The following is a 20956-nucleotide window of genomic DNA, read 5'->3' on the forward strand; positions in this document are numbered from 1 at the left end:
GAGGCGAAATTTGAGCAATTTCCAGGAAAAATGAGAGAGGACAGGTTTGGAAGGGTAGGTTTTGTGTCTGATTTGTAGACGAGGATGGCATCGAAAGAGTCTGTCTGTCTCAATTTGTGGTATTTTTCGAGCAGTAAAAATGTGAGAAAGAAGTAAAACTAAACGATGGATAGCCGATAGCCCAGTATATAAATTCGGGTTTAACTGTTGAAGTAGTAAGTACGGCAGTGTGGAAATCCAAAGATGGTTCATCTTTTTATTATCTTCGTACTTAAGCAAAATGGATAACCGATTGCATCTGCCTTAAACTAACATGCGCTGGTGTGCTACGCATTTCTAAAATTCCCAGTTTTCAACCAACGCGCAAACAAAAGCATCTCTTCGACTCTTCATAGTTTCCCCCTTCTCTCTCTCTCTTGTTAGCTTGCGCGCTCTGCACTTCTGAATCTGCTGCAATGGCGTTTCCGTACATGGAATCTGTCGTAGGTAGGGTTTCTCGCCATTCTGCTTCTTTGCTTTTCTTTCCCTTCCCTTTATTGTTCTTTTTGTTAGAGCCTTGGTTCTTCTCTGAAAATGATTGAAGCGTGCTTCTGATTCTTGTTTTTATTCTTTATTGGTAATTTTCTTGGTTCATTTGGTCTCTTCGATCTTCTCTTCGGATTGCTCTTTGTGTTATTGAGCTTAGTATGGTTCAGTTGTTTGATATGGATATCCAGGTCATACCTTGTTGGTTCTCTATTGGGGTTTTCTTTCTTAGTAATTCTCATGCCAGTTTTTGCCGCTGGTGTAGATGAAATACGCCTATGGCTTTCTGTCTTGGTGACATAGTTGGGCCAGAAACACCTTCAAAATTTGCTTTTGAATATGCCGAATCTCATCACTCCCATTTCCTCTCTCCAGATTGGGATTCTCTCTCATCTTTTTTATTTTTCCTCACTTTGGTTCTCTGCTAAAAAAAATTATCCCTTTTTTATTCTTTCTGCTGATACCTGCCTGCCGTGAGTCTTTCTCTCGAACCTTCAGTATGTGGTTGGACTTTCTTCTGAGCCTTGTAGTTTCTTAGTAATCGGAGATTTCTTTTTGCAGGTTTTATGATTTTGATGTATATTTTCGAAACATACTTGGATATACGGCAACATCGTTCTCTGAAGCTGCCTAACCTTCCTAAACCTTTGGAAGGTGTGATCAGTCAAGAAAAATTTGAAAAGTCCCGAGCTTATAGCCTTGATAAAAGGTATTTCGTCCTCCTCCATCGCTTCTCTTACACGTGGAAGTTGTTTCTTTGAAGTTCTTTTTTTTTCATGATTTGATATGCTTCAACACGTTTAACTGGCTTCTGTTTCTACTGGTCTATTTCTTATCTCTTTCAGCCATTTTCACTTTATTCATGAGGCTGTAACCATACTAATGGACACCGCAATTTTGTTTTTTGGTATATTGCCGTGGTTTTGGAAGGTGAGTTGGTTAGGATTTGTCGCAGCAACTTCTTTTTCTTCTATTTTGGTGACGGATCGTACTAACTTCATCTGCTTCTTTTGTCTATAGAGATCAGCAGAATTTCTTATCTACACCAACCTCAATCCTGAGAATGAAATACTTCACACTCTTGCCTTTCTGTCCGGTGTTATGATTTGGTCACAGGTTTGGATATAAGCGTCCATAATTTCTCTGAAAATAAGATTGCTTATTTGTTCAGTTTTGGGGACAGAATAGTCACTAAAAGAACAATATTTGTATAATTTACAGAGATATAAACCACTACTTGGGTTACTGAGAGGCTTCACCATGATATACAAAATAGTCAACCGCCTTCTATTAAAGTTAATACATGAAATTTATAAAATGCTTCATCATGAGAACAGAAAACAATTGTTTTCCTTTTGTTTAGCCAGGTGCTACCTTGTTTGTTTGCACAGGCATATGTATGGTTGTGCAAACCTATTTATGTGCATATATACAATACAAGATTATATTGTAAAGAATTAAACTCCTAAGTCAGTACTACCTCTACTACTACTACTACTACTACTACTACCACCACCACCACTTGTTTGTGGTTTGTTGAATTCCATAACACCTCTATATAATAAGCCAATGATCCTATGTTATTCTTAATAGTTTGAATAGTGACTTTTTTATAATTTTCTTATGCAGATTACTGACTTGCCGTTCTCTCTGTACTCGACATTTGTGATTGAATCTCGGCATGGTTTCAATAAAGTCCGTACTTTGATCTTTTTCATGTCAGCCATGTTCTTGTCATGCTTCCCTTGCACATTGGATTTCCTTTGGGAGGCTCTTCTGCAATGTCTAGTTTCCTGACTTGTTTGTCAATTTGATTTTTGGTGTTTCTAAGTTTTTTTCCATCTTTTTTCTTGTTTTGCAGCAAACAATTTGGCTATTCTTTAAGGACATGTTCAAAGGAATCTGCCTTTCTATTATACTTGGACCACCAATTGTGGCTACAATCATTGTAATAGTTCAGGTAATACTGTTTACTGGAGAGTCAGAGAGATTCATTTGATTACATTTAGTTAAAGAAAATACCCTGGGGTTGTGTAGTTCTAGGAAAATGCATGAGCATAATCTCTCTGGAAATGCTGTTTATTTTATTGAGATTGTCAGGAGCTACATTCTTAGGCCTACTAAGGCATGGAATTTTGTGGTTGTGTTCATGGTAGGGGGCAAAATAAATTGCATTTTCTAAATGGTGAGCATTTTGATCTATATTGTTTCACATGTTGATGTGAAAAGTACATGACGAAAATGTATTTTAGTGGCATTAATCACGGTGTCTTGTGCATTTCATATATTACAGAAAACAGTGGTCATGTTGGTGGTTTATGCACTTAGCACATTTAACACTAGGAAGAGATCAGCCAAATGCCTTTTAGATATATTTGTTTATTTCTTTTTCTGTAATTCATCTTCTACATCACTATCTGTATAGATTGATGCTCCTGTGATTGAATTATTCTAATTTCAACTTCATTGATGCAGAAAGGAGGTCCATACTTGGCTATCTATCTTTGGGGTTTTATGTTTGTTTTGTCCCTTGTGATGATGACACTATACCCTGTTTTAATTGCTCCACTTTTCAACAAGTTTACACCTGTAAGCATTTTTGTTTACTTTTTTGTCTTATATAGATAACTGATGACTTTGAATTGCATATATAGCTGTTTAATTAAGATATTCTTTTACATTTCATACATTTCTCCTGAAAAAGAGATCTATTTAGGTGTATTTTTACTTGATTAATGGTGCCTTTTCCATTTTTCTGTTGGACTACTGGTGCTCTGATAGCTTCCTGATGGAGAACTTCGTCAGAGAATTGAGACTCTTGCTTCCTCACTCAAGTTCCCTTTAAAGAAGCTTTTTGTTGTTGATGGATCAATGAGGTCAAGCCATAGCAATGTAAGGACTTAACTTTCTTTGATGTGTTTTATTTTGCACAAGTTGCTTCTTTTAGATTTTATGTTTTGACATAGAGCTATCAATTAATCCACTTTTAGCTATTTGTTCTGCATTTTACAAATTTCCTATCTTTCTAATATCGTTGTCATAATTCTTAAATGGCCCAGAGACTATTAGAATATTTATTGTATATAACTTATCTTTGTAAAAAGAGGTGATGTAGATGCACAAAAATTAAAGAAGAAAGAAAGAAAAGTGAAAGAGAAAGAGAAAGAGAAAGAGAAAGAGAAAAAGAAAGAGAAAGAGAAAGAGAAAGAGAAAGAGAAAGAGAAAGAGAAAGAGAAAGAGAAAGAGAAAGAGAAAGAGAAAGAGAAAGAGAAAGAGAAAGAGAAAGGACCTATTCCATGGTTGGCCAGTTGATGTAGAGTGGAAGAGTCAAAATTGAACTATTCTGGATTTTTATATGTTTTTGAAATTTTAGACAGAAGGGGTATTTTGGTTACTCAACATGTCTGTGGGTCTGATCTAGTAATTTGATTTGTCTAGTTATAATTTATTTGTTTTTAAAATATAGAAGTCATTAGTTAAGTTTATAGGAATTATTATATTTTCTTATAGTATTTATACATGTGTAAAGTGCAAAGTGTGAAGGATGAATTAATAAAATTTATTTGAGATCTTACAACTTTTGCTATGTGCAGAGTCATTCCTATGATCTAGAGTGATTTTAGGTACTCTGTTGAGTGATTCTGTTTTCCCCCCTCTTTGCTTTGCCCATTTATTTATTTTTTTAATCATTCAAGAAGCCATTATGGCTATGAAGTATTAACAGCCATAAGTTCTTCATTAAAAGTTTTATTCAACATTCTCAAAGGACTGGAATGGTCTAGGTGTTTTTTTTTCATCAAAACACAAAATTTTCCCATTGCATCCGTTTTCTTCTTTTTGTACCAAACCTTTTTCAACTGCTCCCATATTTGGACACCTCCCATAGATCTTCATTAACTTTCCATCCCTTCAAATATCATCTCAAAAGTCCATTTAGAACCCTAGATTCCATAATTTTTAAAATTTTCATATTATAGATTTTTTGTCCTTTTGTGCAAGACATGCTTTAAGTCAGGGATAAGGCTTAGATGATGATGACGTGCAAGATATACTTTGAACTTAACCAAACTTGGTTGCCCTTTACAACTATCCATTCTAGCCTTACCTATGAAATTTCTTTAAAAATTCCTATCCTAGACCTATTTTCTCTATTTTGAAGTTTTTTTACTGTCCTTGAACAAACGTGCAATTCTTGCAATTAAGTCACCCTTTCTAACTTAACCGTTTTTTATTTCTTAGTTCTGAATCACCTATTAATCCATCCTAATTCTCCTAGTCCTAGACTCATCATTTGCTCAGTCAAGTCCTACATCAATTGGTACCAGAACTATTGGTCCTAAATCCAGTCTATTAATTAAATTCTCCATGGTCTCCACTTGAAACACATTGAAGGAAAACTGGTTTGAAACAGGAGTTAACCTTCAAGTTCAAAGAGGGAGAGATTCTCTGAAACTAAAGCAGGAGTTAACCTTCAAGGTACAAGGCATAACTGTGTGATAGTTAATACAATAAATTACCTTTTTCAAAAAAAGTACAAGACATAACTCTGTAAGAAGTTAAGGTAATCAGCAATGTGCTCTTTGTTTTTGGTACCCTACTGCCTACAGTTGTGGATAGTAAGTATCTTCTTTATCACTTTAATGAATTTTTTTTTAGTGTTAGCTATCCAAAAAAGGCTTCAATGCTGGTGGTTGCACAGACATACTAGATTATTATTATTATTATTTTTTGATCAGTAGCGACACTAGTTTGAATGGCTAAAGGAAAACAGTGGGGGTTAATCCTTCCAAAAATTGTACCTTTTGCACAGATAGATCTGGATTTCTTAACTGCTCAGTTGAAACCATATGATGCCAAATGCTTCGTACGGTTTAATTACAAAATTAATGGTTTCAGTTTATACATTTGCTCAAAATATATGCAATTCAGAGAGGAGGGTCCAGGAGTTTCTTTATTGCACTTAGTCTGCACATGCCGTCGATATGCCATATAGAGACAAAACATATTATGGCACTGCACTAGAGCTGCCATCCTTTGGAGCATTTTGGGAGAAAGGAATGCAAGTATATTTGAAGATAAAGATATGGGCATACACACTTATAAAAAAAAAAGATAAAGATATGGGCATCAGCTCATTCATTAATTTGCTGATGGTGAAAATTGTCCACTGGGTATTGGCATGTGAGGAATTCAAAAGTGTTACTTGAGCTGTTAAGAGGTTGACAAAATAGTGGCAGCGTTCCAGACTAGAGCCCTAAGTAGCCAAGAGGAGTGGAAGGCTCCTAACAAGGGAACTTAAAACCAAATTTCAATGGCAGCAGCTTGGGCAACCTGGAATGGCGGGCATTGGAGGACTAGTTAGGGATCACAGTGGTAATATCCTGCTTAGCATTTCAAGTCTAATTGGTTTTGGCAATTCTTGGAAGGCTGAAATATTATCTTTTGTTACAAGGGATGAAACTTGCAATCACAAAGGGGTCGACAGAAATTATCATTGAAGGAGATTGCCAAGTCCTATTAGAGACATGAGGAAATACCTTAGACATATAGAAGTTTTGTTAGGCAAGTTCGGAATCTTTGACACAATCTGAACAGCTCATTAAGATGGTTCCTTGGTCTGCAAATGCTTTGGCAGATGCTTTACTAAGTTGGGTAGACTGTAGACAGGGAATTTTTAGTTTGGGAAACACCAGACCCGGGATTTTCTTTGTAATATTCTAAGATAGACCAATTTTGTTATCTCCATTTCATTTATTCTTTGCTTCCCCTGTTATCGAGCTTTTTGGATGGTGGGCTATTTCAATGAAATTCTTGCTGACTGCTATTAATTCCTTTTCCTTTGTTGCACTCTAATAGCTGCAAATGTACATATGTGCTTCTTGTTAATTTTTCCTTTGTATCTACAGTTTTTTTAATATTATTCTTTCTGTCTAACTCATGTATTGATGCCTGGCAGGCTTACATGTATGGGTTTTTTAATAACAAGCGCATCGTCCTTTATGACACATTGATTCAGCAGGTTTGAGGCACTTCTTACTTTGATCGGTAACCAAAGGAATTTTGTTGATAAAAAGCAATGTACAAGATGTGCATCATAGTTGCAGAGTAAGAATGCAAGTGAAAAGATAAGATCAAATATAGCTAGAGGAAGTCTTACAAACAAAGCCTTCTCCATTAATATCCCCTTCCCCATCTAGTTACATTATCACCCCAGACGATATTCTCCCCTTCTTAAATCCTGTCTTGCTACCCCTTCTTTTTCTATCTATTTTATTTTTGTTGGTTGGATTGAATAGGAATTTGAAAAGCCTTACTTTTTCAATCATTATTCTGTTTATGTTGCTTCTATCATTTATCAAAACATGATTACCATATCATGTGATTGGGTTTGTTCTCTGTTAGAAGGTAGGAAGTAGGGCTGAGAGGATATGACTTCATTTATGTGTTTGGAAAAAAAACTTAGACAGTTTTTTTTTTTTTGTTTGAGTTAGATTTAGGTAATTTGTGGAACAAAAGAAGGCATAAAATGCAGCCCACAGAAGATATTGAAGAGGAAATTAGAAAGTGTTGAGGTACAAAAGAATTCAAGATAGAGAAAAGTATACCGATTAAGAAAAGATGGAGAAAAAGAAGAAATTTTGAGCAACCTGAACATGTGCCTTGGAGAATCCTTAGCGATGTAGGACTTACTGGTTTGATACCAAAGTGATTTAGGATGGATTGCGAACAGGTGCTTTGCTGCCAAATTGATATAGGGTAGTTCACTCAAGATGGGCTTGTAGAGCTAGGAATCAGATTTAGATAGGTGAATGGTTGGATAGATTTGGTTAGGAAGGGTTGTGGGATTTTGAAATTCCTTTGGCTCTTGAGTTGGTTAATTCTCTAGATGGGGTTTGCCTTGACCTTTCTAATTTGGTTCCTAAAGGAAAATTTTCTTGTGCTTCAGTTTTTTTGATCTCTTACTTCACCTTGTCAGTCCCTACTCCTTTACTGTTAAAGAAATCTGGAGTGAACTGATCCTTCTCAAAGTCAGAGCCTTTTGTTGGGAAGTGTACCATATGAACATCAATACCTAGTTAGTGCTTATCTACTCATGTTTATCCCCTTTGTTATGCTAGTGGAGAGAGCACCTTCCATTTGCTAATCTCTTTCTTTTGCTGCCAACATTCTTTTTTGCATTTCATTTTTTTAACTTTTTTTTTTTTATGCAGGTGATTCCTCCGATGGAATTGGTTAACCTCTTTTAATCAAATTTCTTCAGAGGCAAAGTAATGTGGAGATGCACCAGGGCAGAAGTATTGTGGTCTATATGTGGTGAAAGGAATGGGAGATTGTCTACAGACAAAATCCAAGATAAAACTAAAACTACAATCGTAGAAAATAATGCATTGAAAATCATCCATTGGCTCAAATAACATGGCTCTTCATTGACTTCACCATCGATGATGTCATCTGTGGTTGCAATGGATTGCCAACTTCTTAGTCTTTAGTGATGTTGTCTTCTCCCAGTTGAAATGACTACCAAAACACTTGATTAAGCTTAACTTTGATGGATACAGTAGGACTAACCTATAGGAAATCAGGAATAGGAGGGGCTTTGTAGAAATTATAATGGAAACAATATTGCTTTCTTCTCTGGATCAGTAGGTTATTGGAATTCAACAAGGTTGAAGGGGTGGGGGGTCCAATATTGAAATTATAATGGAAACAATATTGCTAAAGATCTAAACTACACAAACTTGCAAGTTGAAAGCGGGGGGGGGGGGGGGGGGGGGGGGGGGAGGGAAAGCTCAAGAGAAACAAAAGCATTAATGTAACATGGATCCACAGATTGGCTAATGGATTGACAGATGCATTGGCAAAACAAAGGGTGAATAGAAAGGGTTTATTTTGGGGTGGGGAAGGGAATCTTTGATGTATACAGTTTCTGTATTAGCCATCCCAATCTCAGGGATGTAGCCATTTGTTTATATATCTCTTCCATGAATAATTTTTTTGTTACTAATCAAGGAAAAAAACAGTTTTATATGGGATAGGCTTATGGGGTTAAAAGATTGGGGAGGGCTGGATTAGATTGGATTTTGAATCCAACCTAGAGTAGGTGATTTAGAGAAAAGTGTTTCACGGGGCTAATCGACGAGGCCCTGTGCGACGCTCGATGGGGTCGAGAAAGCCTACAAATGCAAGCAACAACACACAAAAGGCAACAAGAAGGCATACAAATTAGACAAAAGGCAACTTGTATTGCATTAATCAGTGGTAAGCACAAGCACACAGTATAGTGTCGAGGGGATCTCGTGCTTAACCTTTACACGCTTATGACTCACTCGACTACCTACCTCCCCTCAAAGAGTACGTTAAGCTTTTGGTGGTTTGCTTGAAGATAACATCAATTCTCCCAAAAATCTTACAGGCGAAAATGACGGTGTTGTCCCTTAACGTAAGCCTGCCAAGTGTAGGCAAGGCTAAGCCTGTGTCAGACCATAATAGGCTCCTCCACTCAATCCATTGTCGTCATCGACAATGGCTCTTCTCGTGAATGGGCGTTTGTGTCCCGCGCCATCCACTTGTCTACTAGTTCCAGGGCTCTCCTGGCCAACCCGGGTCTTGCCTATGTTGGTGTCCATTTATGGGGACAAAACCATTTCACCATGCCGGCTTGCCTGGACTTCACCCCCTGTGTTGAGGTTACTCAAACCGCGCAATGGCTATGCCGTTGAATTGTGTGAGAAGGGCCCTCGAAAAAATTGGATGTGTGCTCTACCAGTTCCAGGGCTCTCCTGGCCAACCCGGGTCTTGCCTATGTTGGTGGCTTGCTTGGACTTCACCCCCTGTGTTGAGGTTACTCAAACCGCGCAATGGCTATGCCGTTGAATTGTGTGAGAAGGGCCCTCGAAGAAATCGGATGTGTGCTTCGCGGAGGTCCGCCCCATGTATCATCTTTACCTCAAGGCTCGATCGTCTTCTTGGTAGCTTTTCGGTATGCCGTTGAATTGTGTGAGAAGGGCCCTCGAAAAAATTGGATGTGTGCTCTACCAGTTCCAGGGCTCTCCTGGCCAACCCGGGTCTTGCCTATGTTGGTGGCTTGCTTGGACTTCACCCCCTGTGTTGAGGTTACTCAAACCGCGCAATGGCTATGCCGTTGAATTGTGTGAGAAGGGCCCTCGAAGAAATTGGATGTGTGCTTCGCGGAGGTCCGCCCCATGTATCATCTTTACCTCAAGGCTCGATCGTCTTCTTGGTAGCTTTTCGGTGGTGCTACCGAACACGCTGAGATAGGTCTACTCCTGTTGTTGGCGATGTGTCCTGGGTACCCTTTCACCATGCTGGCCTGCAAACTTCACCTCACCGTGTGCGGGTTACTCAAACCTAGTCCATGGCTTATGCTCTCTTCAAGAGAATCTAATGAAAGAATTTTTTGGTAATCTATCTAATGAAAGAATGTGACTTGAAGAGTTTGGCTATGGAACTTACCTAAATTGGTTCTTCAAACGTAATAAGACTATGGCTATACAAGAATGAAGAAAATAACCTTGCTGTCCAGAAATACAAACATACGTAAACAATTCAAAGAATTCCAATCTTGACTCCTTGGATCCTGCACCACTTATGTTCCTTGCCTTCTTCCACCACCAATGCTGCTGCTTGTCAAATTTCTCCTTTCATTCAATATGTGCTTTTTTGAAAAAAGATCTTAGCAAGTTGGATGGTATAGTTATTTATTTATTTATTTATGAAACGTCTGACTGGTCTTGTCTCTGGGACAGAAATTGTTGTGAGAACATCATATCTATTGCTGTTTAGAGTTATGTTTATGGTTACCTGCTGATAAGAAAATGAGGCTATAAGTTCTGCATTAAGATGGCAGTCATGGCACTGAGTTGGCTATAATTTAACCACCTTTTACTGATACTAAATCACACCTGTCATGCTTTAAGGGGATAACAGGTTTACTGGTTGATTTGACCATCTGTGTCAACAATGTGTTAAAAACATTTCTTCTATCCACTTCCTTTTTGGCCTTTCCCTTGCCCTTAGTGTCATTTAGTGCCTAATCACTTTGTCCTTGAATTTCAGTACAACTTATATTGAGGTTTTTAAGTAATATTTTTCTTACATACAGATGCATACATTCACATATTTTAGTCTCACATGGCTAAGTTAATTTTGCAGTGCAAAAACGAGGAGGAAGTTGTTGCAGTTATTGCCCATGAACTTGGTCATTGGAAGCTTAACCACACGATGTATTCATTTATAGCTGTTCAGGTATATATATATATATATCCACCCTATGCAAAGTTTGAAATTTATTAATGCCCCAATTCCTCAAATCATATGTTGAGCTAACTTGCACTTTAAGATGAGATGCATTAATTATTAGATTTTTTTTTAAGAACATAATTGGTGAAAATGAATTTAATCCAGACTCAATTGGGGAGCCCAGTGCACGAGGCTCCCGCCAAGTGGAGGGACAGCTATACACAACCTTAATCCAAACACAATTGACTTCTTATATTTCTATTTAACTAAATAAACACAAAATTTGACATAAATATGATAAAGTTTTGGTGTTAACTGTTGCTTTGCATGCTTTGGTGGTTCTTTTAAAAGTCAAAACCCCAAATGCAAGATATGGAACAAACACGTCTTTCACTGTTTTGTTGGTTCACATACCTAGCTCCCTAACTTAAATATGAATTCAAATATGGTGCAGTTGGTTAATCATTTTTTTTATCAGCAAATAAGAATTTTATTAATTTCAAAGATAATATTAAGGTACAAGAGATAGGTATCAGCACTGCAATGACCCAACCTGCAAACAATTACAGCACTGCCCAGAACAAAGCAGATCTATCTGCTCCCTGTTTTGCTAGGGTATCTGCCAAACCATTTGCAGTCCTTTTCACCCAACCAAACTGAGAATTGAACCTCCTTGCAAGTAGGTCAATTTCCCTAAAGATAAATTTGAGCTTCCAAGGTGCTGAAGTGATTTGCTTTGCCCAAGAAATGACCAGTAGTGAATCTCCTTCAATTTCTAAATCTGTTGCTCCAATCCACTCAGCCAGCTTTAAGCCTTGTAGGGGAGCCATAGTTTCAGCCTGAATTGAGTCACCAATACCTATTGGTCTCGAGAATAGTGCCACAACTTCGCCTTGATGATTTCTAAGCACAGTAAACACACCCCCTATACCTGCCCTTCCTGGGTTGCCAAAGGAACTCCCATCAAAGTTTAGTTATAGTTTATTTAGTTCAGGTGGTTTCCACTGCACTCTCACAAGGAACTCCCATCAAAGTTTAGTTTTAGTTTATTTAGTGCAGGTGGTTTCCACTCCACTCTCACAATTTCTTTTGGTACATCTGTTTGCGCCACTTCAGTCCAGTTCCTGAGAATGTCATTTGTGGAGATGTTCTTGATAATTCCATGGTCATCACCCAATGTGCAGCTCTGATTTTTACGGCTTCAATGACTTCCACCTTTGATTTGCTTTTTTCAAAGAAAATTCTTTGATTTCTTTCCTCCCATGTAGTCTACACCATAGCAGCTCTTGCTGCCTTCCATAAATACTTTCCCCTTTTTCTTTGTTGCCTCAGGAAAGTAGGGCTGAAAAGACTTGCTTCATCCTGTGGGGGAGCTCATCTGCATCCAAAGAGAACAAAAGTATTCCCAAATACAAGAAACAAAAGAGCAGTATAAGAGTAAGGTAGGGTTTCACCACAAGCCTTACAAAGGACACACGCATGAGGAGAAAGGCATTTGTTTGGCCTTCTTTTCTGTAGCACTAGCACATCACAGGTGTTTTCCTTCGCTAGGAACACTTCCCAACAGAAGGCTTGTAGGGATCAGTTTGCACCAGATTACTCTGAATGGGAAATTCACCCCCAAAGTTTCAGGGTGAGTGAGCAGACTGAAGAAGAGGCACAAGAGAATAAGCCATCAGAGGCTGGGGACCTGATTCTATTGTCAGCTGAATTTTGGTCTAATTGGACCTTCTCCAAGGTTGAGATCAAAAGCATTAGGGAAACACATTCGTTATCTCTCAGATCCCTTCTGAAACCTAGGTCTCAAGAAAGACCCAAGTCTGAAAGCACACCAAAGGGGTGTAAACGGATCAATTTGAATAGGATCAAGCAATATCCGAATTCGAATCCAATTAAATATTCGAATGTTCGATTCGATTCAAATTCGATTAATTAATTATTTTAGGTAATTAATAAATATTTTATTGATATAAAGTATATAAATTATTTATATAACTTAATTATTTTATATATACAAATCATATAAAATATTTATATATTATATATAAGAATTAAATAGTCGGTCGAATTTGGATATTTTGTTATGGTCCCGCGCATAGGATCCTGTCACGGGTCGGTCCACGGTGCGAATGCCCTACCTTCCCTTGCATCTTCCCTTGCGTGCAGACCCTTTTGCGGGACTGAATGGGTGATTTGCCCAAGAGACCACCCGAACTCTCCTCACTCTTTTCTTGGCTGAAAAACTAAATCCTTTATTTCAATTCGTAGCTCCTTAAATAGGAGATTACAGAAGGAAATTCCTAATTAAACTCAAACTCCAACTTGAACTCAAACTCCTAATTACCTACTCCTAATGGTAACTCACTCTTACTTAAGATAAGATAAAGATGAGATTAGATAAAGATAAGGGATAAGATAAGGATAAGGGATAAGATAAGGATAAGGTAAGCTGGCGGCGAGTTGGCTTGATGTGTCCAGATAAGGATGGGCCCACCCCTATGAGTTGTCGTGTGGGCCCCGCTCTGTTGCTGCCGGGTGCGTGCACGCGGCTCATGGTGCCGCTGCTGCGCGGTGCGTGCGTGCGCGCGGCTCATGGTGCCACTGCCTTGTGGTGCCGGGCGTGTGCGCGGTGTGTGCTGCCGTGCAGTGCGTGCGGTGCGTGCTGCGCGCCATGGTGCCGCTGCCGTGCGGTGCTGGGTGGGTGCGTGCCGCTGTGCGGTGCGCGCTACCGATGCGTGCTGCTATGCGGCGCTGCCAGGCGGTGCGTGCTGCTGTGCGGCCTGCCGTGCGTGCTGCTACCTATGACTGCTCCGCAGTGCGCTGCCGGATGGTGTGCCCATAACATTACACCCCTCCCGGACTATGAGCTTGTCCTCAAGCTCGTGTTCAGGATACATGGCTTGGGACTCTGCGAATGGATCAAACGGCTGCACGCTATTTCTTAGTCCACCAATAGTATGAACAACAGGGACTGCCCCGTCTCTCAGTGCATAACGCTGGACTATTTGATGCAGACCCCCGCCACCTTCTTTAGTTTCCAGCTCCCAGGCGTAATCGTGGCTTACAGTGACTACCCGCTCTGCTGCACTCAGGCCAGCCGCAAGGCCATTGAAGTGTTCCCTACCTCCTGGGTCATATAGTTTGAAGTAGTTTTGTGGAAGATCCACATAACAGAAATCACGTACTGGACCACGACCCCGGTGTGCTATGTTGTGGATCATAAAGAATGCACCGGGTATGCTTACAGTTGAGAACCTCAAGGGCGGCCTTACCGAAGAGGACCATGTGTTTTAAAATATCCTCTCGGCCTTCCCCATATATATTTTCCTCAATATTACGAAACATAGGGCTGTCCATGAACACAAAATCTATGCCATCAGCATAAGCTTGGAAGAAAATTACCTCTATATCCTACCCCTCCACCTTACATCTCTTGCACACTCCTGTTTCTTGGATTTCTGTATAGTTACCATACTGTGGTGCTGCAACCATAGCTTTATGTCCACGCCGAGCCAAGGCCTTCGGTAAGGCCCCAACAACATCGCCAAGCCCACCCGTCTCCGTCAAAGGAGTGCATTCTGTGGGTTCTACTATAATGTTCATGACATCGTCCCCGGCCAAAGGAGGAGACTTTACAGTTTCATCCTCCGTGCGCTGATCCTTGGAAATAATTGCGGCTGTAGGGGCAGCGATCTGTTGTTCGCTGCATGCCTCTGCCCAGTCCGGATGGCGTCTGTTGGTGTTGGCGATTCCCTCCGAACTCATTTCTTTGTTGGAGAGGAATGCTTCTAGCAGGCGTCGCATCTCCCGGACGTCCTCCCTGACCTCACGAACCTCCATGCTGGTTTCTGCAAGTTGGTGTTCCAGTTCGTGGACTTTGGAAGACAGCTGCTCCATATCGCCCGTGACGTTTGGCTCTGATACCAATTTGTTATGGTCCCGCGCATAGGATCCTGTCACGGGTCGGTCCACGGTGCGAATGCCTTGTCTTCCCTTGCGTGCAGACCCTTTTGCGGGACTGAATGGGTGATTTGTCCAAGAGACCACCCGAATTCTCTTCACTCTTTTCTTGGCTGAAAAATTGAATCCTTTATTTCAATTCGTAGCTCCTTAAATAGGAGATTACATAAGGAAATTCCTAATTAAACTCAAACTCCAACTTGAACTCAAACTCCTAATTACCTACTCCTAATGGTAACTCACTCTTACTTAAGATAAGATAAAGATGAGATTAGATAAAGATAAGGGATAAGGGATAAGGGATAAGATAAGGATAAGGTAAGCTGGCGGCGAGTTGGCTTGATGTGTTCAGATAAGGATGGGCCCACCCCTATGAGCTGTTGTGTGGGCCCCGCTCTGTTGCTGCTGCCGGGTGCGTGCACGCGGCTCATGGTGCCGCTGCCGCGCGGTGCGTGCGCGCAGTGCTGCTGCCGTGCGGTGCCAGCGTGTGCGCGGTGCGTGCTGCCGTGCGGTGCGCGCTGCTGCTTGGCGGTGCGTGCTGCGCGCCATGGTGCCGTTGCCGTGCGGTGCCGGGTGGGTGCGCGGTGTGTGCCGCCGTGCGGTGCGTGCGGTGTGCGCTGCTGCCTGGCGGTGCCTGCTGCTGTGCGGCCTACCGTGCGTGTTGCTGCCTATGACTGCTCCGCAGTGCGCTGCCGGATGGTGTGCCCATAACATATTTATCGAATTGAGTCAGGTCATATCCGAATTCGACTGATTAGATATTTGAATTAAATCGAAATTGGATTTTTGAATACCGTTGACACCCCTCACCAACCCGAGCAACAGTGAGAGAAAAAGAAGGCCTAAGCTCATGTTTGGATTATTTGGCAAACTTGTTTTAATACTATGCTTATGTTAGATGTACTTGGGTAATGGCAGAGACATAGAACCTCATTAATAAAGATTTATTTTTGTAAGATGTCCTTGTTAATAGAATGTGCTTCTAAGTTGTAACAAAATGCAATTTGTCTGGTGCCATTATAATTGATATTTGTGCCATGTGCAACCACCTAATGTCTAATGACATCATTATCCTGAGCTTCTGGGTGGGGGTTATCTGATACTTTTAGCTTTCTTCAATTACACTGTTGTGTTACTGTAGGTTCTCACATTTTTACAATTTGGAGGATATACTCTTGTGAGGAACTCAAAGGATCTATTTGAGAGTTTTGGTTTTGATACTCAACCAGTACTCATTGGACTGATCATATTTCAGGTAAGAAATTGTCTTGGACCCTTTTTCAACTTAAAAGGAACCTATATAGGTGTGTATCTTGAGTATGCACTCATATATTGATCTGATCTAGACATGAAAGTTATTTGCTACTTCTTGATTTACTAAGACATGTTGGTCATTGCTATTCTTGATTGTCTTCATGTAAATTCAGTAGGCATTTCCAGACAAGTAATTTGTACTCAAGGTGGATTTTTGTATTGAATATTCAGAGAAGTGTTATTAAAGCATTGACTAGTCAACAACTAGTCACTTGGGTTGAACTAAGCATCAACTAGGTCAACTGGCTTGACCATAGTTTTCAAGGTGCCAAGGCTAAGCTAGGTAACAGGGGGGCACCTTGCTGCCTATGGCACCCACCCAGATGATGAGTTTTTCTTTTTCATAATAAAAATATAAATACCATTCCCTAGGTTTCATTGCAACCAGCAGTTATCTTTAACTAATAATTACCAGTAATCCTCATGAAATAAGTCTAAACCTCATACCAAAACATTGAATATCAACATATTTATGAGAAAAATAATATGAAAGAAAAGAAAACATACAAAACATAGGGCTAAGCCCTTGTTTTTGGAAATAAAAAAGAAGTTAAGACCTTTTTATCCCAGAAGAAAGGACTTTAGTTGCTCTTGTGGTTACACAGGTCATTAGTGGCTGTTAAAGACACTTGAAGTTTGAACTACTCTCAACTCTCAAGGTGGATGCCATCTTGAATTGCAACTATGAATCAAATCCAAGTGTAAGAGCATAGACTTGCAATATTCATCAAAAAAAGAGCATAGACTTGCAAATCGCCATAGACCTGGATAAGTCTACCCAGTTCAGACTGGTTTAATAAATAACCTGGGAAAGCATGTATTAGAAGATTCTAGAAACATCTTATTAAGGAAAATATAAATAGGGGCCCCATGCCCAGATGGGGACCCAAGACCCAAATACTGGGGGGGGGGACCCAGATCCTCTTTTTCCTTTCCTCCCCTCTCCTCTTTCACACCACTGACGTTCTCTCTTCTCTGAGATCATCAACCATCTGCAGAGAATTACGGGGGGGCTGATCCCTTGCCAGAGGGTATGTAGTGCAGCTCCACCGAGTGTCCGGTCATTTCCGTCTTCCCAAACACCATTTTTCTCAGACTTTTGGAGTTGACAATCCGTACCAAATCAACGTTCCAACAATTGGAGGTGAAAGATCATAGTGGGATTGGGATAATCATAATTTTCTGTTTTTTATTAATTTCAGACCATCTTTTTATTTTGTTTTGTAAACTCGTTGAATTCCTAACATTCTGTACTACAGGGTTGTATTTATGTGTGGCATGTTTATGTTGTGAAAGTAATTTATTTTTGACCTTTTGAGTAGGTTGGAGATTTTATTACTCAGGCAATTTCAGGGGAAAAACATCATTCTTTAGGTGGTATTATGTAAAATATTACATCCATGCAACAGATTCCAGCAAATCGACTAGTTATCCTTTTATTTGCAATTTCAATGAGAGATTAAAAGAATAGCTCTTCGACATTGATCTTTGATTGAGCTGATATTGGGAAATTGCTTCTTGCTAACTGATTTTTTTATTTCGATGATTACTGGTTTACTGAAGGAAGACATGGATATTTTATTGCACTTTTTCCTATTTTTCTGACGTGATTATTCTTGTCTACAGCATACTGTAATACCTTTTCAGCATCTTGTGAGCTTTGGTCTTAATCTTGTGAGCCGATCATTTGAGTTTCAGGTAAGGATTTTTTTTGTTACATTATTGACCGAAGTCTTAATCTTGTGAGCTTTGCTCTTATTCTCACCCTTGGGGATATTTTTCTTTTTTTTTTTTTAAACTCAGGCTGATGCCTTTGCCAAGAAGCTTGGTTTGGCCAAACCCCTTCGTGCAGGTCTTGTGAAACTGCAGGTGAATTTGTTAACTCTATAATCTCTTTGAAAATATGCAAATGCATTGGAAATTTGGAATGCGTTTTCATAGAAGTATTTCGTTTAGGCTGTATTGTCTACTATTATGTGCATTATGCTTTTCGAACAGAACTCTTCCTTGCCTTCTAATAGACTTTCTTTATACTGTTGAACACTATGCTCAGCCATCTTTGGTCCTTTTGTCTTTTGCTTTGCTTGAAGTTATGTAGAAATTTGTTTCTTCATTTTCTTTTTATTTGGGGGGAGGGTTAAGGGTGTCAATGGACTGGTTTTGGATTGGACCCCGTCCAAACCAGTATCAATTTGGACGGATTGGAAGGACCAACAAGACATTGATTTGGACCAGTCCAGACTTAATGGTCCAAAGTATCTATTGGGTTGGACCTGGTCCATTATATTGGATTGGGTTGGATTGAGCCAATATCTGGTCCATTGATAAAAGATAAGAACATAGGTGTCCATGGGCCAGGTTTGGGTTAGAATTAATCTAAATTAAAACAAATTTGAACAGATTGGATGGTCCAGACATTGAATTGGATCAGTCCAAAATGGTCCAAAATATTCATTGGATTGGATTGGTCCTGATCCATTTGTAATGGACTCACATTGGACTGGATTGAATTGGATCAAATCCAGTCCACTTGACACCCCTGGGGGGGGGGGGTGTGGATGAGTTTAAAATAACGAAGATACAGGATTTCTGGGCTATTATCCATCTGGCATAGTTCAAATATATTTCTGGGTGATTTTGGGGGGGTTTTCAGCAATATGATTGTTTTCTATGATGGGATTTCTTTTGAATGTGCTCTGCACTAAGGTGGTGTTTGGAAGTGCTATTTGTTTTTAAATGGGCTTTTTAAGTACTTTTTGAATTAGATGAGCATATTTGAGCATTTGCTGTGACCATCTTTTTGGTGCCTGTTATTTCATTACTCATCAGAGGTCTGCATGGTTTTCAGGAGGAAAATTTGTCAGCAATGAACACAGATCCATGGTACTCGGCTTACCACTATTCTCATCCTCCACTTGTTGAGAGACTTGCAGCGCTTGATGAATCTAATAAGAAAGAAGAATGACAAAAGGGTGGGACCTACAGAATGTCTCGATGGCAAATGAACAAAAAAGCATTCTGCCACAACGGAAAGCTCATTTCTTATCGTGGCCGTGGCGGACCCCACTGCAAGCATGAGATGAGCAGCAATCAATTTTCTCGTTTCTCCTTCGAAAATAGAATCCATTTGAATTTTTCAATTTAGTTGGAACTTGCAGTTGTGCTGTATCACTATCGAGTTATAGGAGTCGGCAACACTTCTTTGGTTAACGCTCAATACAGAATGGAAAAAAGGAACAGAGGTTAGTGAAGCTTTGGTTAACGCTCATGGTCATATGGCCGAGGCTCTTTTAGGTGGTATATGCTTGATCTTATGTTACAGTTTCAAAATAACCCGACTGGATGATCTTCGGCTGACCTTGAGCTTGTCGCTTGATAACACTTTTTCAGGCATCTAACGCAAGGTTCAAAAAATTGTTACGTATCGGTCGATATGCATTGTATCGGGAGCACCCCCGACCTGCCCCTACAGAGAGTGTATGGGGTTTTGACCGGTTTAGGGGGTGGAGGAACTTTAAACCGGCCCTCTGAACTGGATTTGAAAAAAAATAAAAAAATAATACCTATACTGCCTGGGTGCTCCTTGATGGTGTATCGGGCATATTGATATTTAGAACAGTGATCGAACGTCCAAAAAATTTCATTTTCAAACGTACAACTCATTTGTGTTTCGATTTTAATACAAACTCTGATAAGGTAAAATAGGTCTGAAATGGTAAGACATGAACGTGGTCAGATGCATTTGATAGCCCATAGGCCATAGCCAAAGTCTTAAATGCCTTCAAATCTTTTTGAAAAGACCTGTGAACGAGTCGAGAAAACCATCTTCCATCATTATAGTCTGTAATACTTCTTTTCCAATGAGCATTGGATACATCCTTGGTGATGGTGTTGGAATGGTATACATATAAGGTGTGGTTTTCATGTGGATCACGTGTACCAAAGAGTGGTTTTCATTCGTGATAAGTGATCCAGCTCAGTGTGCATGATTTTGTTTCCAGGTCATCCGCAGTGTTTCTAATCAATTTGTTGTCCTTTCTTTTCTTGTGCACGAAAATGGCCTTGTATTTTCTAGGAAAAAACCCACTTTGTCTGACCCCATTGATGAATGATAAGAGATACAGAGATGCGAATTCTGGCCATTGGAAGATCTCTAAAGAATCTGGCGTGTTTGGGAAGCTCCGAGGTATTAGGTTTGACAAACATAAATCTCGCGAGACCTCCGAAGATGTGTTTGAAGTCCTCTAACAGTTCGTTTGGTTTGTGCGACCTAGATGAGAAAATAGGAATATTCATCGAATATTTTTATTTTCTCATGTTTGTTTTAGGAGACATGTTGTGATGTGGCGAGAATACCATTCTCAAAATATGGGATGTGGGGTCTCACCAAATAGGTGCCACCCCGCTGTTTTCATCTCCCCACCTTTGCAACGGTCTGAACTCCAACCACCTGTATCTTTCATCTTTGGCAAAGTTTACGGCCTACGTAAGCACTTCCATGTGTTTCAGGCGCTTAATGGACAAGGAGCATGGGCTTGTCAATGGAGTTCTCATCCTCATCTTCTGTGAGGGTCAGATATGGTGTATTCAAAATTTTCTTCTTCCCATGTCTTTTCCATTTGCTAACCCTTGCTATTGGTTTGGCGCAGATCTAAAACCCTTCTTTGCTATAAACCCTTGTTTATTGCATATATCAGCCATTAAAAGTTGTGGTTTCTCTTTATCTTCCTCAATCTCCACCATAACATCCTTCTTAATTTCCTCAACTCTTGTATCCCAAATTCCGTCTATAAGTTTCCAAGTCTCATCACTAATGATTTGCGTCTACAGATAAGAACAGAAAAAAAAAAGAAGCATAAGATCGAAAACACAACCATTATCTTCATATTAACAGTTT

The 20956-nt window shown here is 39.8% G+C and overlaps 1 protein-coding gene across 2 annotated transcripts; it reads left to right on the plus strand.

Moving 5' to 3' along the window:
• Positions 1-321: 321 nt before the first annotated feature.
• ATSTE24 (Peptidase family M48 family protein) lies at positions 322-19310 on the plus strand. Of its 2 annotated transcripts, XM_010263026.3 has the most exons (14): positions 324-486; positions 1087-1234; positions 1371-1455; positions 1546-1641; positions 2155-2220; positions 2387-2485; positions 3001-3114; positions 3307-3417; positions 6482-6544; positions 10699-10791; positions 15887-16000; positions 17686-17757; positions 17863-17928; positions 18908-19310. In XM_010263026.3, exons 1-14 carry the CDS (start codon positions 456-458, stop codon positions 19022-19024), a joined length of 1275 nt encoding a protein of 424 aa, XP_010261328.1. In that variant the 5' UTR covers positions 324-455; the 3' UTR covers positions 19025-19310. The 2 variants fall into 2 exon arrangements, with proteins under 2 accessions (XP_088751646.1, XP_010261328.1); XM_088895520.1 differs by lacking the exon at positions 6482-6544 and having other exon boundaries at positions 322-486.
• The last annotated feature ends 1646 nt before the right edge of the window (positions 19311-20956 follow it).

Source organism: Nelumbo nucifera, chromosome 1, assembly GCF_055504915.1.
Source record: "Nelumbo nucifera cultivar China Antique chromosome 1, China Antique-T2T, whole genome shotgun sequence".
Lineage (NCBI taxonomy): Eukaryota > Viridiplantae > Streptophyta > Magnoliopsida > Proteales > Nelumbonaceae > Nelumbo > Nelumbo nucifera.